The sequence below is a fragment of the Andrena cerasifolii genome, chromosome 16 (assembly GCF_050908995.1).
Source record: "Andrena cerasifolii isolate SP2316 chromosome 16, iyAndCera1_principal, whole genome shotgun sequence".
Classification (NCBI taxonomy): Eukaryota; Metazoa; Arthropoda; class Insecta; order Hymenoptera; family Andrenidae; genus Andrena; species Andrena cerasifolii.
This window is the reverse complement of record NC_135133.1, coordinates 2980186-2994305: the sequence shown is the minus strand read 5'-3', so window position 1 is coordinate 2994305 and position 14120 is coordinate 2980186. Positions and strand designations below refer to the sequence as shown.

Sequence of the window (14120 nt, the reverse complement as noted above, 5' to 3'; positions counted from 1 at the left end):
CGACACAGAACGTGATTTTTGGTTATCATAATGCAACAACAATTTGTATTTGACAACCAGGACAACAATTTCAATAGTTTTTTAATTAATATGTTAGCAGATTGTCTGTGTAGCGTCCGTCTTTTATTCGTCGATTTATTCGAATAAATTTTTATTCGTTATTCTCGAATAACATCATTTTATTCGTAACTTTTGTTCGAATAATATTCGACGAAATTTACTCGATATTCTATTCGAATAAAAATTTAATCGAATAACGCCCAACTCTGCCATAAACACATTGGTGCCGGAGCCATACACACATCTGAATATTAGATTTAAAGTTTTGTACGATGTTTCAGGAACCTATTGCGATTGGTGACCTTTATGTATCGATGAATTCTTACATGTGTCGAATTATCTCTGCACCTATTATCATTTTGTTCTTCGTTAACCTGATCTATTTTAATTTTGTATATCGAACAAATATAAATGTAAGTTTGAGTGTGAAGTTGTCCAAAAGTGTATTACACAATCAATTATCTAAATTACATAAAGCTACCGCAAACCTAAGTGATAAATAAATTAAAGAGAAAGTCAAAACAATCAATTAAAATAATATTTGTTCCACGGCGTGCCGAGTATGACCAACAAACAACGTTCACAATTCATTACTGTCGCTCTCGCGTGAGTGGAATAGAGCTACTTCGGACGAGCTCTGCGTCGCCGGGAGTAAATTATCGGGCAGCAAGCAATTTTTGGGAAAAGTCAATTTAATAATAATTGCAGGGCAGCAGCTTTCATGTTGATAATCATAATGTACAGCACAGTTGAGCTCTGTGTAACTGTATATTACATTATTATGGTAAACACAATATATTTTAATTAACCGTAATAATAATCCATGATAATAATAGTTGTAATGATAATAATAAGGCTAGCTACAGCGTGATCTCCCGCTTAAAGAGACCACCCGATCCGACTGTACACTTTTACAACGTACTCCAATAATAATCTAATTACATTAATATAATTAGCGTAATTATTACAATGTGAACCTAATGATGTGAAGAATGTTGCGACACGTAGGAGGGACCGCGCGCCTTCATCTTTCGAGGCATCAACGAGGACAAGTCCGGGGGCATAATCCTGCGGCTCGCATTGCAGAGAAAAAGAACAGAGAGTGTATACATAACTCATTGATCCCTCGGAAGCGAAAGGTGTCTCTTTAAAACTTCTTTGCTTTTTCTTCTTTTTTTCTCTCTTTTAAGATACAAAGGCACTGTACACGTAAACATACAATATATTAGAAGAGCGCTATAGGCGGTCCAGATGTCACACACTTTAAACGGTAAAACGTGCCCGTTGAAAAATATCAATACGATCCTCTGCTCCTCCTTCCCACTCTCATCTTTAATCGTTAAGACGCTACACGCTTAAAATAAGGGAGCGGTTTCCTTCGATTCTAGCTGCATTGGTCAACGCTATTCTCTTCGACGCTATAATATATATATATGTATATCTTAAACGTTAAGGAAAAATATAGATGACTATTATTATATCGAATGTGCAGAAACTCACGGTAACTATTCTTTTAGGAGGAAATAATTGGTCAATGCGATCAGAAGTTAAGAAAACGCTCCGGTTAAAGGTGGGATCTGTTTATCACAATTTGGCAGTGAACGTTTCTCACGTTTAAAATACAGTTTTACAAGTTCTTCTTTTTTTAAGCTACGTGAAATCTTTCCCCCGCCCCTTCCCTTCATTTCTACCCCTCCCCACGTTCATTTGCTATGGCTTTGCTCTACGTTTCGCTCCACTCATTACAAACGAACATCGAAAATATGAATTTTTCTTTACACTCAGTTGCTCAGAAAAAATAAATCTTCTCTTCATCTTGTCTTGCTTTCTGTCTGTACGTTAACGCCGGCCACTCGGTAAGTGTAGAACTCAAGCTCCATCGTACAACCTTTAGCGAAAATATGTTTTATGCGTGTCCCTTGAACTTTTCTTCAATCTCCTTCTGTTCGTTTGCTTCTCGCCTCCTCTCAGACTGTACGCAATTTTGTATGTGCGCATCCTTGAAGAGCTCGAGGGGGCTCTCCCGTGGTAATTTCCCTAATGCTTTGTGCGCAATACCAAATTGCATAATTTTACAGAACCAATGGCGGCGACGCTCCTCGGATAGCCAGTATCAAAATACAAGACTTCTCACAGATCTGTGTACGTGCAGGATAAACGATCGCGTGATTATTACAAGATGCAGTTACTGTACAATTCTTCTCCCTGTTGCTTGCTCTATGACTTAAAAAAAAAAACAAAAAAAAAAGACGAGTCAGGTATTTACATTTACTTACACTTCATTAAACGATAAGTTAATATAGCTACTGATTTAGTTCCCTCTAGTCCGCCCTGATTCCCTTCGCTCAACCAAATCCGTGGTTCATCGTCAACAGAAGCCTCGTAAAACAAGAACCGAAATCGACTAGCGAATGTAAACTCTCCGCAGACCAATCGGGACACAATTAAACGAGCAAGTGCCACTAAAAAGTTTACATTAACCGGCCTACTATTCTGAATAGTACACTTTATATTCCTAGCGTTCCTTTACATTATTTCTTTCTTCCCTAACTTAAAACACAACACTTTCGCAGGCTGTTAGAAACATCTAGTACATCACTTCGGTTAGAAAAAAAACTCGCTGCGACTTTCGCCTCGCTTCCCGAATAAACGGTTGTTTATTCCCCTTCCTTTTCTGCGCCACGTTCCATCGAAACAATGACTTCCCCTCGAATCGATAAAAACTACCACCTTGTCGCGATGAAATTTTGCTTCAACAACAATACCGCCAATTATTCGAAGTTATATACTAGACTTCCAGAACGTCCTACACAATTGCAGCATACGTCTACGAAATATGCTATTCGAGTAATTTAAAAGAGAGAACTCATTCTAAAGAAAGTGATTTCTTTGAGTTACAGACGGTTCACCTTTCGCATTCGCAGATACTCACCCCCCTCGAGGTCTATAAATATCCAGCCGCGGATGTACACTTTTCCGCAACAAGCGTTTACAAATTATTTCATTAAATTACTTCTCTGTGAACCGCGCTCCTCGTTCACCCACAAATCAATCGTTTCGTTATCCGAATAACCCAATAACTTCCTGGCGAGTCGAAGTAATCAGAAACTTAGACTGCCAGTTGGCCGCAAACTCGCCACAACAAAAGCATCAACGAACATAATTTTCAGTACACACAGCTAACGAAAATTCAACGCGAATGCATCTTCGAAGCATTACTCGCGATTGATGGCTCATTAGCAGCGCCGCGGAGATGCCAGCCGGTTGCCTTTCACGAAATTTAAATTAAGCTGCTGGTTTGTTATATTTATTAATATTTAAGAGGAAATAGAAAATGAGGGCCGCATAGTGCCTGGTGCAGGCTGGACGCCTTGCCAGGGGATTACCACATCGCGCGGCGCTGCTAATGACCAGAGAAACAGTTGCTACGAATTCTGAATCCCAGTGAACGCGGATCGACAAGCGCCGGTTGCAGCGTGACGGGCGAGAGGTACACGAGGGGCCACTCTCAGTTCGTATCAACTATCGAAGCTCTTGAGCCGTCCGTTCCGCTTTATTCCGCGCGTTACCTAATCCTTATCCTTTACATTAAATATATTTATACATACATAATATATTAATCGTTAGTCGAAGTTGTCGAGTCAGTTCGAAATATTGGCAGGGTATTCTTTCGCCGTCGTTCCCGTCGCTGCCAATATCGTATCATATGCGTTGAGATCATTTGAGTGTGAATGGGATTAAAATACTCTTGGTTTCCACGAGCTTCGGAGCCCGTGGGGTGTCGTCTAATGATCGTAGACAGCGAGCTCTGAACGAGTCCAGAAGCTGGGCATATACACACACGGCCGTTGCTGTATATTATGTAGAAATATATATATATATGAATATATATGTAATATATGTATTGCAATTGAATGGCGCAACGTCGAAATTGGTCGCGTGTATAAAAAAGGAGAAATGCGCTCGTCGTTCGTGGTTAACTAACTCGGCGGAACTAGCATTTCTAGCGCTTAGTTTTAAAAAATACGCCGCTTCCCGATGGTACAGACTACCTAAACTCTTATTTTATCTCCTCATTTTCGCCCTCTTTCTCTCTCTCTCTCTCTCTCCACTTCCCTCGCGCGTCTGCGAAAATACATCTTTTCGGCGGAACAAGAATTGCATAATCGTTTTTATACACTTGTAGGGTAGGTAAGAGCTTCTTTACTTTTTGTTTCTGGCACGTACAGTTGGCGTTGCTAAACGCCAATGTGAATTGACGAGAGACTGAGTTGAAGGTACGCTATTCTTTTCTTCTTCATCCCTTCTGCCTTAAAATACGATCACTCGCTGTTAGACAATTTAAACATCAGCGTTTCCCAATTTTGTTCTTCATCGGTAATCGCTAACACTCTGTATTCGAAATTAAGTTAAATAGTACCTCGATTGGGACGCTAGCCTACGTAATTTCTTTTCGACGAATTATTATCTCGCGCGATTAAAATTCATTGGAACAAATTCATTGGTAATTAATAAATATCTTTCTCTTCTCTCCACTTCGTGATCAAGATGATTATATATAAAATCTTACACACGATTCTTAGCTCCTCGTTCTGACGAGAGCGATTGACACGTTTCTCGCGATTCGTTCGTGGATACTCTCACGAAACTACAAATTGAGAAACGCCGTTCTATATAAGCTGGCCTTTCGTTCTAAACACGACAGGCGTTCTATCTTACAGGGGGAGGCCGATGGTCAGGAGAAGCTGGTTTTGAACGAGACCGGCTTCAAAATGTAGGGAACGATTAGTTTAAAGAAATCCTAGAATTTTATAAGATATCGCTTTGAATTTTTTGTTCTCCTTTACTGCAGTAGAGTTCAACTGATTATTAATCTAATTAAGTGGGAGCATCCTATCTTGCCATTCAGAAGCGCAAAAGTTGAAATTTTACAGGGGTTACTTATTCTTTAATAAATTCCCCGTTTCTGCATCACGTCGAATCAAATTTCACATTTTCCCGTCGAATGTCTGAATATGAACAATACCGGATATAAAAGTTGAATGGAGAACCATTTCTATACGGTTTCCTCAGACATTTATACTTATTTGTAATCGTATATGATTATTATATATACTTATTATTTACCTATATTCATTTATACAATTATAATTATATATGATTGCTAATAAATGCGAATATTCGAAGTAACCTCACGACAATGGCACTTTTCCAACTTTTAAATCCGACTTCTTTTTGTACCAAGATATTGTATCGATTAGATATAGTAAAATCTGTTTAAAACGACCAAAGCAACATCAAAATACAGTCGAAAGAAAGTGAAGTAAAAGAGTGCAGCACAAGTAATCCAGGACATTCCCATCTAATTTATAAAAATACTCAGAAATCCACTGAAACTCCACTGTAGTTAAAGCGCCAAAAAATTTCAAGCTATTTTTTTACAAGGGATTTGTTTAAACTCGTTGTTTCCTACGATTTGTGCTCCGTTCTATTCGAAACGCGTTCCTCGCGATCACAGGCCCTTCTCGTTAGTAATTGCTGTACAAGTCATATGCTTCTACTGTACAAATATTTTATAGCCGCAATGACACAATGATTGATTTATCCGAAGCATGATATTTGCCGCGAATGCAAAATTCCACTGCCTCCACCTTTTTCTGTTTGCATCCTCCGCGTCCTGAAATTTGTGGGGAAACCAAACCGGCAATTGGTTTCTAAATGCTCTCGATCCTACGTCAGCGCAAAGATCTTCAAGCCTGACCCGGAAACGTGCTATCGTGGTCGCATCGTGAGCTGATCGTCAGCGGCAGTAGAACATTCCCCTGCTAAATATCCTCCCGTGAATTTCCTAAAAATCAATAATCGTCTCGATCCCGCTTCCATAGAAGAATGTACAGTATGTTTGAGCAGCTTCGAAATATTTTACAATCGTACTCTAAATCCGTAACAATAGTCAACGACTGCTTCGTCCACCATCACTTTCGGCTATAAATGTAACCCATTAACATATTCGTAATTGGCAGTGAAACATTTCCGCGGGAGCGTTCTTTTTGTTTTCAATTTTTAGAGCGCGATCCGATCGGAAACGCGCCGTTAAAGAAAAAATAGCAACGAAGAGAAGTTTTCTACGCCCGCGACAAAGAATGCTTAAATGCTCGCTTCGTCTCTTGCCGTGGCACGGAAAGACTGATAAGAAACGCGGCCTACATCCGCCACGCCTTATCGCCAGGCTGTCGCGTGGCGGCGCCCCGTCGAAGGATTACCGCGCGGTTACCATGCAATTTACAGAACGTAGTCTTCTGGCGTTTCTTCCATTCTACCCGAGAGCTAGAGCAATTTCACACGCGCAAGTTCAACGTTATCCGAATATTGGTCATTATACCTAGCCGACTTTGTACAAATAGCGCTATCTAATTGCCAGCGTTTGTTTCTCAAACCTCCGATTGCTCTCGTACGACTGTACCGAATGTTGTGCGTCAAATTTCCTAATTTCTTCCGCTCCTCTTCCCCCTGCATTTTTTCTTTTTCCATAATAGCTCTCAGGTACCTGAACAATGCTTATCGTAAAGTCCGTCTCTTTGAACACAGATATCGTAGCATCGAAGTCACTGCAGAGTGCCTAAGAAGTCCAAATATCTGTGTTGCATGTAGCCTCAGGAGGATTGGCTAGACTGAGCAGATGAGGGAGTAGTGAGCGACGTGTGAAGGGCGAATCCGTCGTAAACGTCCATTAAATCGCGCATTCTGTACTCTTCTAGGCAAACGAATCCTTCTAGGGATGGGGATTGCTTACGCGCGCAATCCATGCAGTGTACTACGTGCCGTTTCTCTTGCTCTCTTATGAACAAGATGTTGAACACTTCGATCTGAAACAGAATTGAACACGATTTCATTATGTCGCTAAGGGTATTGGATTTCTTATTTTTCTTGTTAACGGGGAAGAAATTAATATGCTAGTCATTGGAGGGTGGTTTATTTAAATAACTTTATCAATCGCAAAGGTTTTCAATAACTTAAAGCTTTCAACGACCTTCGAGTTAGATAGAAAAAGTACCTGCACGGTGTTTTCTTTTCTATTTACAACGGAGGAATCGATAGGCAACTTTGTGAGAATGAATAATAATAATTGGGTATGTCTTCACCTCGCACTGCCCACAGTAATGTGACGCTTCGTTCTTTCCTCGCCCGTGGAACCGAACCTCCACGCCCTTGCTCTTCACAAACTCTAGTATTAAGCAGCACTGCCTCATTGTCCTTAAGAGGCAGTTCTTGATTAGTTCAAACAGCCTGGGATCCGACACTTTGATGTTTCGAGCTAGATTCCAGGACAAGTGTACCATTGGCACAATGGATTTGAATGACTGCAGCTTGTTCCACTCGTAACGCTCAATTGCTAATTGGTATTGACGGGCTGTCAAAGGGCCCACATTCCATGCTATGTTATTACACCAGCCGACGGCTTGAACCCAATGAACGCAACCTAGCAGAACAAATTCCGCGCGTTAAAAACACTTTACAGCTTGGGCCACTTTACTTCCGCATTCAAATACAAATAGAATAAACACGATTAAGCGGTTTATCAAACTGGTCGCTCCAACGCGGAGCTGCTAACTGTACAAGAGTCGTGCCAATTGTTCAACATATTGCAAAAATCTTGTTCCACGTGTTCTTTTGTAAAAATCAGTTCAAAGTTCTGCGAGCTTTTGTATACAGGGTGCTACTCTGCTGATAGTGAATATTCTAGAAGGTGATTATACGGGCGAAAATAAGAGGAAAATTAAGAGTGACGAAACTGTGGTAAAGGCTTCGTGTTTGAGAAAATTCAAAGCCAATTTTCTGAAAAAAAAACGAAGTCTTTACCGTAATTTCGTCACTCTTAATTTTTCTATTTTCGCCTGTATAATCAGTAGAGTAACGCCCTGTATATAGCGTGAAACATATTTACATAAACTTCATTAAAGAAGTTGGCGTTAATTAAAACTGATCTTGTGTTTCTGATATGCAATAAATTAACTAAACACTGGATAAATCTGAATATTTATAATCTACTAACCAGCATTAACCCAGACAAGATCGCCTGGTCTTTGTAGAAACCTATACACTGGGATATTTTCCTCGTACAGATCTTCTAAGGAAGGCCACCAACTACCGTGAAGGTAATTGATATTATTTCGCTCGCAGAGAGCACATATTACGCCCCAATATGCATCCGGTACTGCGAACCACTCGCAATCTCCTGGCCCGATGTTGATGTTAATGGAACAGAAGTTATTGTTTTCCTGATGGCCAGGTGTTCTGCTACCAGGTACCTGTGAAAGTGAATAATATATCTGTTAAGGAGATCGTGATTTAACCCTCCGTGGTCACGCGGGGTGTATCGCACCCCAGGATATGCCTTTGACAATATTTCTGTAAATTTTTAAACCTTAATAATACAATTTAAAAGCTTGGTGAATTTTTAAAAATAAACTCACTTTTATCCACAATTATATTTTCAAATTCCTTCAACGCATCAAAATTTACATTTCTATTTAGAAAAAAGACGTCAAAAGTTACGAGATTCAAAATTACGAAAATGGTAACTAAAAATGACGCGCTGGGGTGCAGTTAGGGTTTTTAAAAACCGGATTTAAAAAGCAGTTTTTATTTATAAATTTGTAAGTTTCGAAAACCGGGTTTTAAATTTAAAACTCGGTTTTATATACTAGAATTAATGTGCAGAAATGAATTAATTATTTAATTAAAAACACAGGACGACATTTAACATTTTTACTTGAAACCGCTTCGGACGCAAGCATATTGTAGTACGTAGGTAACAGTTTACTGTAACACTAATCTTCATGAGTTTTTTTTTCTGAAGAAAAATACTAAATGGAATAAAGATTTATAATTTAGTACCACTGTGAAAGATTTATATTTTGTGCGGATTTTAGTTATTTTTTTTAATTGATTTTGTATGCAGTCTATTTTAATTGTATTATATTTTTGTAGATCCATATATATTAAATGAACTAAAAAATAGTACGGATTTTAGTGAATTGTTTTTTTTTTTAATTTGGTTTTGTATAGATAGAGCATATTTTATTTTGTTATATTTTCATAATTCCATAAATATTAAACGAACTAAAAAATAGTACGAATTTTAGTGAATTGTTTTTTTTTAATTTGGTTTTGTATAGATAGAGAATAATTTATTTTGTTATATTTTTGTAATTCCACAAATATTAAGCGAACTGAACATTTTTAAAATAAGTACAAATATTCATTCACTATTTTAATTATATATTTTTTGTGAAAATTCGAAAACCGTTTTTTTTCAGAAGTCACTTTTTGTATAAATCCTAGGTGCAGTGAACCTCACGTGTGACCAATTTGTGATAAGAAGTTTATCCGACGGAGGGTTAACTTGATTTCTAACAGCAGGAAGTTACAAGGCATAGCAGTATTATAATTTGATGCCCTAAATGCCTTACCCGAGATTCATAAAAAAGAAAAAAGCAAATGTATGTTACCTTCATGTACAACTGAACGGTATTCATGCCCAGAATGACGTGACCAACGTGGCTGAGCATATTCCCAGCTGACACAACTCTGGAGAACGCCGGCAGTTTCATCAGCTCCTGCAGCTGCGGCTTCCACTTCCTCTCGTCCGATAAATCTACATTGGTCCCAAATCGCAGCATCTTCGAGCCAGGTCGACCCGCCAATCCGAAGGCGTTCTTCTTCCTCCTGACAGCACCAGTGCTGTCCTTCGAGTCGGAATCGGACAGATTCGAGGTGTGTATACCCTGAGCCTTCTCCCTTTCCTCCTTCAAGCTTTCCTGAAAGCTGGATGCTTGATACTGCGCGTACTTCGCGATCGTCGTGTGACTCCTGTGGCTGATGCAGCCCCAAACTTTCCTGCCCATGACGGGATCCCAGTTCTCGTCGCTCGTCTGCTGCATCTGCGTCCTCACTTCGATGCCGTGGTCAGGGTTGGCCTCCACCAGCGTCTTGGTGGAGAAAAGGCCGAGGTCCAGTTTCAAAGCGGCTGCCAGGCCGCGAATCACAGCTATGGGGTGTTTCAAGCAGAACTCCTGAAGCTGCGGACTGAACGCGTCCTTCTTGTTCTCCAAGTAAACGCTGGGAGTCGGCGGTAGGAGCTGCTCCTTCGTTAGCCTCTGGCTAGGAGGATCCGGCGGCGCCGGCGGGGGCGAGCGATCGGACAGTATGGAACAATTCGGCACACCCTTCAACCCTTGGCCTTTGCACGCCTCGATGATATTTTTCGCGTCCATTTCTATGCTAAGCTCCTGCTCGGGCTGCGACTCGCACAGGCTCTCCAATTTAAGGACAGGCTCGACTCGAGCAGACGGCTCTATTTTATTCGTGCTGGACGTCGCCTCGCATTTCACCGTTTCCACGGACGAGGTGGGCGTCTTCGCGGCGTTCTTCTCGTACGTGTCGTGCTTCGACGTGGACGACGGCTGGCTGTCATCCATCTTCTCCAGTTTCACCTCTTTGATCTTCTCGGTGCTGTCCTCCAAGTTGGACGGCGAGAACGGGCCGGAGCTCAGAGTGCCGTTGTTCATGATACTCGGCGCCTCCTCCTTCACGTCCAGATCCTCGGAGCCGAAATGCTTCAGCAGGTCCTCCGCCAACGAGGTGGCGATGTCCTTCTGCGACAGCAGAGCCTGCAGCTCCTGGTCCGTCACGCCTAGATCCTTGTTACCCGCGGAGCCTTCCGGGTAGTTGCTCGTCGTCGACGAGATCTGAGTGTAACCCTGGGCGGTGTACTGATTCGGCTGGTACTGGTTGTACTGGCCGGGGGTCAGTTGCCTCTGGGGGTAGCTCGGGTCGGACGCTGACTTGTAAGGCATTCCTGGGGTCTGGCTGTTGCCAGTGGCTGCTGTGTTGTAACCGACGTTCGAGTCCGAGAACCCTGTTTGCAGCGCGACCGTTCCACCTTGCTGCAACTGGGGTAATTAAACAAGGATGTGAAATAACGAACACGTCTGCCTAAACGTCCTTAGAAGTAGCTAGGTACCGGTTGCTGGGGTATCCCGTAGTTCTTGATGACACCTGGCTGTCCCAGTTGCGCATGAGTGTACCCAGTGGGATAGCCAGGCTGTCCAGGCCTCAAACCTCTCTGCGCAGCCTGCTGTTGTTGCAGTCGAAGCTGCTGCTGGTGCTGCTGCATGGATCTATACTGATGCTGCAGCTGGGCAAGGAGACCTTGCTGCTGGGGCGTCAAGCTGCCGTGATTCTGCTGAAGGAACTGCAGCATCTGCAGCTGCTGGGATGAGAGGTAAAACGGTGGTGGCCTTTGCTGGGCGCCTGGTGAGATCGGCTCTTCTCCTGGCTGAAAGTGGTATTCGTTTTACTGACCGCGCTTCGTACAGCGCCACCCTTCAAGCCCGGCGACTCACTTTGAACCTCTTCGTATTAAGATTCTGCCCCTGTCCTTGCGGATAAGGAGGTGGCGGCCCGGACGGCGTAGCGCCATACTTGTAGCCCGGACCGGTGGGCGGTTGCTGTTGTTGCTGCTGCCTGCTGGACATCTCCGCGCTGATTGGCAAATTCCAAGCCTCTTCTATAGACGGCAATTGCCGCCTCCTTGACGAAGACAGAAACGTTACTAGTCAAAAGCAGCAATCGTTAAAGCTTGGAACACCGCGAAACCTCCCAATAAATTCGTCCAGCTTCCACCGATATCTGCGACTCACTTGGTAGCGACGGAAGGCATCGGTGCTTGGCTCAAGTGACTCTGCAGGAAGCTGATCCTCTGCTGCAGCGATGGGTTCATCGGGGTGTTACCGCCGGACTTAGCGCCGCCTAGAGCCGCCAGCGAGCCCGTGCAATTCGGCGTGTTGTTGTTGCCCCTACGCATTAAAGAGCGAAAGGATCGCCGCTCCATTATGCGATGCTTCCGACACCCTGGACAGGGGAGCTCTCGGCTTCCACCGAGCGCCCACCTGTCCCTCGACTTACGAATCTCGCTCGTTAGACAGGCGTGTGTGCGATCGCGCCCATCGAACGTGACTGCGCTACGCTATTGCGGCGAACAATTATACAAATGACACAATGAATACAAGTACAGTGACGAATGATCATCCGCTGCGCGCTGACCCGGTAACTCATCCTTGCGACACTTAAAACCATACGCTAAGTGGAGGAGGGTGGGAGGAGGGGCCGTCCATAGCTGTGATTGACTTGTTCAGAGTTTATTATTCAATCCAAAGAAACGTGTACATCTCGGTATACAACGGTGCAACGAGGTGAGGGCTAGGGTGTTTGTGTGTGCGTGTGTTTGTGCATCTGTACAAAAGTAATGGAAGTCCATGGGGGATCGTGAGCTTCCGCGGGGCATTCTGAACAGTCAAAGTTCGAATGCCTCTCTAGAAGCAAAGTTCCGCATAGTTACACGGCGATCGGTGGGCTCCCGGGACGCAGAAACACCGGCTGCCGCGCGTCTACTTTACCTGGATGCGTTGACGTAACAGGCCAGAGCGTCTTTCGGCTGGCTAACGCTCTCGTACAGTATCCCCAAGTTAGTCCACGCGGCCGAGTGTGATTTGTCCAGCTGCACCGCGCATATGTAGGCTTGCAACGCGTCCATAGGCTGGTTCTGCTGCTGGTACAGGACGCCTATGCTGCACCAAGTGTCTGCGTTGCCTTCGGACTTTTCCACGGAGTTTCTGCAACAGTTCTAGGTGCTACTAGATGGTCGCAGTGAGGAGGGAAGGGAGGCGCGACGGTATCTCAAACGGGGCAGCCGCCACGGGGGTGGTATTAGGGAGTTTCGCGGAACCGGGAATTAGTCGGGCCCACAGATTAGCATAAGAGGCTTAAACGTCCCCGTTTGATGCATCGACGTAATAATTTCGAGATTAGCGCTCTTTAATGCCGGTCACACTTTACCTGTAAGCGATAAACGCATCATGAACCTTCCCCGAAGCGGCGAGGCAACGTCCCAGCAGGTAAAGGCTCTGACCGCTCTTCGGTTCCGCCTCGATGGACTTCTGCAGACAGTGAATAGCGATCGCTTGCTTCTGCTGTCGCGTTATACCAAGCACGGTACAGTCAACGACGTGGTACATCCATCCTGCAACAGGCAACGGGGGAAAATGTTGTGTGAATCGCGTCCACCATAGGCGAATGGTCGGGGAACTCTCTAGCATGGTCACCGGGTCTTTTTTTAGCCGAACGTGGACTGATTTCGTTGGGTGCATCTGCTACTGTCTCCGGGTCCTTTTTAACTCATCCCCAAAATTCATTATGGGGGAAAGGTGGGGTAGTTGATCACAGTTTTGCTTTTTTTTATTAACCCTTAACTGGTATCTTGGGGTCGCTCATGACCCCAGGCACGCAAAGTTCGCTGCAAAATTTTTGGTTGTCTAAGCTTGTGAACTGTTTTTCTAATTAATTTTATAAGAATCGTTTAACTTTCTAGGTTTCTATTATCTTATACATTACCTAAGAGCAAAATATTCATAGAGGTTGATCTAGGGTCGACTTTACAAATTTCTGTAACCTTTTTTATTTGGGGTCTGCCACGACCCCAGTATACCAGCCACGTTTGCCAAAAAACAGTATACCAGTTAAGGGTTAAAATGTTATTAATGGTTTGCTTTGTTTGTATTTAATTATGTAAGCTGTAAATCTTAGAGTATTCTCAATATACTTGTACAAATTTGAGAGCTGAAAACTAATTTTAATGACTGAAATTCAACATTTTCTGCCAGTGACTTTATGCACAAGTATCACCCACTGAAGGGGAGACTTGATCAGTGAACTTTAAGAGTAAATAACACGTTAACTTTCTACAAAATATTTATTATCTTCGCCAATAACGTGAAATAAAGGGAATATCATAAACAGAAAGTAAATTATAACTTGAGAGAATTACTGAAAAAATAAAACTAAAGAATTTAACTCTATGGCATAAAATAACATAAATGCATTCTTAAAAGACATTTCACTTAGATATCATCTGATTAAGATGATGATGAAGAAAAGATTTTCATTTTCTCACTTTCTCTGCTGTATTTTTCTGTTTCATTAGCCGTTCTATGGCTCTT

The 14120-nt window shown here is 42.8% G+C and overlaps 1 protein-coding gene across 5 annotated transcripts in view; it reads right to left on the bottom strand.

Moving 5' to 3' along the window:
• Positions 1-2694: 2694 nt before the first annotated feature.
• Positions 2695-14120, bottom strand: part of Utx (Utx histone demethylase) — a 214400-nt gene continuing 202974 nt past the window's right edge. For 4 of the 5 annotated variants that reach the window (XM_076829556.1, XM_076829557.1, XM_076829554.1 and 1 more), the window contains 9 exons: positions 12961-13144; positions 12522-12737; positions 11766-11921; positions 11469-11655; positions 11087-11401; positions 9573-11015; positions 8114-8369; positions 7203-7540; positions 2695-6926 (listed from right to left, as the gene is read on the bottom strand). In XM_076829556.1, coding sequence (XP_076685671.1) covers positions 6714-6926; positions 7203-7540; positions 8114-8369; positions 9573-11015; positions 11087-11401; positions 11469-11655; positions 11766-11921; positions 12522-12737; positions 12961-13144 — 3308 coding nt within the window. In that variant the 3' untranslated portion in view covers positions 2695-6713. The remainder of the gene's footprint in view (positions 6927-7202; positions 7541-8113; positions 8370-9572; positions 11016-11086; positions 11402-11468; positions 11656-11765; positions 11922-12521; positions 12738-12960; positions 13145-14120) is intronic. The other variant, XM_076829555.1, reaches the window with a different exon arrangement.